Below are 5,712 nucleotides of genomic sequence, written 5' to 3'. Positions count from 1 at the left end.
CAGGTTCTGGAGAATTGGTAGCGGAAATTTTGAATAGTTCAGAGAACCAGCAAATATCACCTCTGGCTGGCCCCAGAGTGGGGTGGGAATGGGGATTTTGCAGTACCTTCCCCTGGAGTGGAGTGGGAATGGGGATTTTGCAGTATCCTTCCCCTGGAGTGGGGTGAGAATGGGGATTTTATAGTATCTTTCCCCAGGAGTGGGGTGGGAATGGAGATTTTGCAGTATCCTTTCCCTGGAGTGGAGTGGGAATGGGGATTTTGCAGTATCCTTCCCCTGGAATGGGGTGGGAATGGAGATTTTGCAGTATTCTTCCCCTGCTGTGAGGAGGGAATGGGGATTTTACAGTATTCTTCCCCAGGAGTGGGGAGGGAAGGGAGATTTTGCAGTATCCTTCCCCAGGAGTGGGGAGGGAAGGGAGATTTTGCAGTATCTTTCCCTTGCGATGCCCATCAAGCCACGCCCACCAAGCCACACCACACCACACCACGCCCACCAAGCCACGCCCACAGAACCGGTAGTAAAAAAAAAATGAATTTCACCCCTGCCTACATCAGCAAAGATTTTATTATTTTCTATGTTTGCCCTTGAAGAGAAATGTAAATGAGATCAACAATTAAAAAGTTGCAGTCGGGATTGCCTCCGGAGGACTTTCTGAGGATCTCCTATCTTGAGTTTTGTTCCAAAGGATATCAGCCTTGAGTATATTCTAAGTTTATTGCATGGTTCCTCATGGGAAATTAAAGGCATATGTCCTTAGAGACTGTCTCCCAAACTTCTGTAGAGAATCAGTAAATTAAAAAAAAAAAAACCTTTCTACATTGCTATCTGCTATAGGTTCTTTAAATAATAAGGAAAATCTTTCAGAAGAAAATATATCTTCAATTCTTCCATAATTCTTCCATATCTTCTTCAAATATCCGTTTGCCCTCTTTGACATTTTTCACAAACATCTTGTTTTTCACAAACATGAAGCATCTTCTTCTGTGGCTTTTAAAAAAAACATTGTCCTGATGAATGCATTAGAGATGGAGTGAAAGGTACTTGGAGAAGACAAGGCAGATAACGAAGGAAGAACAAGTCAAGGTAAGGACAGAGAGATCTATAGATCCATAGAAGAAGCAGATGGAACAGGATTCCACTGAAGAAGTAATAAAGAGATCCTAACATATACAGACAACTAACTAACAACTAACTTTCATATTCCTATAGACTTTTATTTACCTATATCTCTATTATTTACATCTTTAAAATATTTCCATTGGTGGATTCATCAGCTGACTTTGCATGAATCTCATGCTTTCTGTCAGATGCCTTTACAGTCTCATTTCTTGAGAATTTCAAATAATATCTCTTTGCTGCAAATAATCTTCCATTCTATCTTTCCTGTCTCCCTTTAATTTGGATTCATTCACCACTTCTAAATTCATTTGCTCTCAACTATAACTATTCTTCTTTTTCATTACGTTTTTCCTATCACATCCCTTAGTTTGTTTTTCAATATTTTACTGCTCTCTTCCAGAATTAACAATATGCATTTACGAATCTAGAAATAACATTTACAAATTTCAGGCATCGCATTAAGCTTTAGTGGTGTTTCTTTGGTTTCAGCCTCATATATTTAGGATTCTAGTTTAGAAATCATAACTGGTATTCTAATGTTTATAGTAAAATGTGTCATTTACAATCATTAGTATGGACAACTGTCCTTAAATTGATTTGAAATTCCAATTTTAGAGTATATGGAATAACAGAGTTGGAAGGGAGGTTGGAGATCTTAGAGTCCAACACCTTGCTTAAGTAGGAAAATCTTTATTATTCCAGACAAATGGCCGGTCCAATCCTTTCTCAAAAACCTCCAGTGAGGAGCACCCACAACTTCTGGAGGCAAGTTTTTCCACTGATCAATTGCTCTTACTGTCAGGAAATTTCTTCCTAGTTCTAGGTTGGATCTCTCCTTGAAAATTGTTACTTCTTGTCCTGTCCTTAAGTGCTTTGGAGAAAAAGTCTATCCTATCTGTGACAGGATCTCAAATATCGGAAGACTATTATCATGTCACCCTCTCATCCTTCTCTTCATTAGACAAGAAATACCCAGTTTCTGCAACTGTTCATACATTTTTGCCTACAGCCCCTAATCGACTTTGTTGCTCTTATGTTTTCTGAGTTATGTTATAGAATAGAATAGAATAACGGAGTTGGAGGTCTTCTAATCCAACCCCCTGCTTAGGCAGGAAACCCTACACCACTTCAGACAAATGGTTATCCAACATCTTCTTAAAAACTTCCAGTGTTGGAGCATTCACAACTTCTGGAGGCACGTTGTTCCACTGATTAATTGTTCTAACTGTCAGGAAAGTTCTCTTTAGTTCTAAGTTGCTTCTCTCCTTGATTACTTTCCACCTGTTGCTTCTTGTTATGCCCTCAGGTGCTTTGGAAAATAGCTTGGCTCCCTCTTCTTTGTGGCAGCCCCTGAGATATTGGAACCCTGCTATCATGTCTCCCCTAATCCTTCTTTTCATTAAACTAGACATACCCAGTTCCTGCAACCGTTCTTCATATGTTTTAGCCTCCAGTCCCCTAATCATCTTTGTTGCTCTTCTCTGCACTCTTTCTAGTGTCTCAACATCTTTTTTACATCGTATGTTGTTATGTTTTATATTATGTTACTGTTATGTTATATATTATGCTATGTTGTTATGTTATGATGTTACGTTATGTTGTTACGTTACATTTTCTTTTCTGATTTCCAATTACAATAGTGATGTCTGAAAAAAATATCTTTTGAAATGTACTTAAATGTTGTTTTGATTAAGGTTTCATGTTTTCTCTTTTTGTAACAGAAGGGGAACATGAATTTGACCAACTGTACAAGAGTAACTGAATTTATTCTCATTGGGTTGCCAAGAGTAGGGCGAATGGAAGGTGTGATGCATGCAGGCATCTTTCTGCTCTACCTCCTGTGTCTGATGGGCAACGGGCTCATCATTGTCATGGTAATTGTGGACCGACATCTCCAGAAGCCCATGTATATCTTCCTTAGCAACCTTTCTTGCATTGACATTGGACACACCACAACCTTCATCCCTAAATTGCTGGTCAATTATCTTTCTGCAAAGAATTCCATCTGTTTCAACTGCTGCATTGCCCAGCTGTATTTTTACTTCTTTTTTGGGGTCACAGAATATTTCATCATCTCTTTCATATCCTTGGACAGATACTTAGCCATCTGTCATCCTCTGAGGTACGCCACTATCATGACCTCTGAGGTCAGCCTGAAACTAGCAATGGCAGCCTGGTTTGGAAGCTTTTCCTCCATTCTTTATCAGGAAATAGTGGTGGCAAATCTACCTTTCTGTACATCCAACATTATCAACCATTTCTACTGTGATGTGGGACCTGTGTTGAAGATTGCAGGAGGAGATATTAGAGTCATTGAAGCCCTGGGATTCTTAATTATGGTGATGGTGGTAATGTCCTCCCTGTTCTTCACCATTGTTTCTTACCTCTTCATCATTTGCACCATTCTCCGAATGCCTTCAACCACTAGGCAGCAGAGGGCCTTTTCTACATGTGCTTCCCATCTGGTTGTTGTCTGCATGTTGTATGGGTCAGTCTGTTTTGTCTATTTAAGACCTACTGTCAAGAACTCTTCCTTCAGTAGGATGAAGATTGTTTCTGTGGTGAACACTATAGTTGTCCCAATGCTTAATCCTTTCATTTACACCATTAGGAACAATGAAGTGAAGGAAGCAGTGTGGAAAGCATTAAGAAAAAAATCTCTGGCTTTTCCTAAAGTCTAACTATTAAACAGAAGTAAAATGAACATTTTTGGGGTATATTTTCAAAAAATGGGTTTCAGATAGAAAGTCCGTACAGAGAGTGGTGAGGACAGCGGAGAAGATTATAGGAAGATTGCTTCCTGTTATTCAGGATACTGCTTATAAGCGCTATGTGCTTAGAGCTCAAAGCATTGTTAGAGATGCACACCCCCACCCACTTTATGGTCTGTTTCTGTTGCTCCCCTCTGGGAGCAGGTTTCTAAGTATTTCTAGCAGGACTTTCAGATTCTGTAAAAGCTTTGTTCCATATGTCATCCATTTGGTAAACTCTCAAGATTCGTTTTTCTCGCTATGAACAGGTATACATCGAAACTAGACTGTGTTGTTTCTCTGTGTCATATAATATACATATGTGGGTATACAGTATGCATGTATTTATTTATTTAGTCATGTTTATGTAGTGTATATTCAAGGTGGTGACTCTTTGAGAGCTGCAAGCAAAGAAATTTCATTTTAATATATGCCGATTAGTGTATATTCAAAGCGACAATTAAGTTATTTTAAGTTCTAAAGTTCTAAGTTAAAGAACTGGAATTTTCAATACAGCTACGACAATGGGTCAATAAAAAATATTAAATTAGTAACTTCAGATGTGAGATGAAGGCTGATTCATCAGGAAAACTGTATATTGGTGTCCCCAAAGAAATGTATTGAAAGAATAATAAATCAGTTTTCAAATGCTGAATTTTGAGGGCTTTGTAATTCGCATGGTATAGTAATGTGAATATTGCATATCTTTTGGGAACAGGTAAAGATTCCCCTCAAACATATGTGCTAGTCATTCCTGACTCTAGGGGGCGGTGCTCATCTCCATTTCTAAGCTGAAGAGCCAGTGCTGTCCGAAGAGGTCTCCGTGGTTATGTGGCTGGCATGACTAAACACCAAAGGCACATGGAGCACTGTTACTTTCCCACCAAAGGTGGTCCCTATTTTTCTACTTGCATTTTTTACCTGCTTTCAAACTGCTAGGTTGGCGGAGGCTGGGACAAGGAACGGGAGCTCACTCCATTATGCGGCTCTAGGGATTCAAACCGCTGAATTGCCGACCTTCTGATTGACAAATTAAGCATCTTAGCCACTGAACCACCGCGTCCCTATATCTGACTGATTACCTGGGTTTATTCTACAGGTCCTTGTAATTTGCATTTTCTAATCTTCCATTCTTTCTTTCCTGTCTCCCTATAATTTGGATTCATTCATCACTTCTAAATTCATTTGCTCTCAACTATAACTATTCTTCTTCTTTTTCGTTACGTTTTTCCTATCACATCCCTTAGTTTGTTTTTCAATATTTTACTGCTCTCTTCCAGAATTAACAATATGCATTTACGAATCTGGAAACAACATTTACAAATTTCAGGCATCGCATTAAGCTTTAGTGGTGTTTCTTTGGTTTCAGCCTCATATATTTAGGATTCTAGTTTAGAAGTCATAACTGGTATTCTAATGTTTATAGTAAAATGTGTCATTTAAAATCATAAGTATGGACAACTGTCCTTAACTTGATTTGAAATTCCAATTTTAGAGTATATGGAATAACAGAGTTGGAAGGGAGCTTGGAGTCTTAGAGTCCAACACCTTGCTTAAGTAGAAGAATCTTTATTATTCCAGACAAATGCCCAGTCCAATCCCTTCTCAAAAACCTCCAGTGAGGAGCACCCACAACTTCTGGAGGCAGGTTTTTCCACTGATCAATTGCTCTTACTGTCAGGAAATTTCTTCCTAGTTCTAGGTTGGATCTCTCCTTAAAAATTGTTACTTCTTGTCCTGTCCTTAAGTGCTTTGGAGAAAAAGTCTATCCTATCTGTGACAGGACCTCAAATATCGGAAGACTATTATCATGTCACCCCCTCATCCTTCTCTTCATTAG

The 5,712-nt window shown here is 38.8% G+C and overlaps 1 protein-coding gene across 1 annotated transcript; it reads left to right on the top strand.

Moving 5' to 3' along the window:
* The first annotated feature begins 2,852 nt into the window (after positions 1-2,852).
* LOC139324740 (olfactory receptor 6X1-like) lies at positions 2,853-3,803 on the top strand. Its single transcript, XM_070954481.1, has one exon. It carries the CDS (start codon positions 2,853-2,855, stop codon positions 3,801-3,803), a length of 951 nt encoding a protein of 316 aa, XP_070810582.1.
* Positions 3,804-5,712: the final 1,909 nt, after the last annotated feature.

This window comes from Pituophis catenifer, unplaced genomic scaffold (assembly GCF_029215685.1).
Source record: "Pituophis catenifer annectens isolate HBS135680 unplaced genomic scaffold, rPitCat1.0.hap2 SCAF_15, whole genome shotgun sequence".
NCBI classification, from domain to species: domain Eukaryota; kingdom Metazoa; phylum Chordata; class Lepidosauria; order Squamata; family Colubridae; genus Pituophis; species Pituophis catenifer.
The sequence above is the reverse complement of the archived record's forward strand: the minus strand, read 5'-3'. Positions and strand labels throughout refer to the sequence as shown.

Coding starts and splice junctions, on each gene's coding strand:
- LOC139324740 (XM_070954481.1), top strand. CDS start 2,853: ATGAATTTGACCAACTGTACAAGAGTAACTGAATTTATTCTCATTGGG.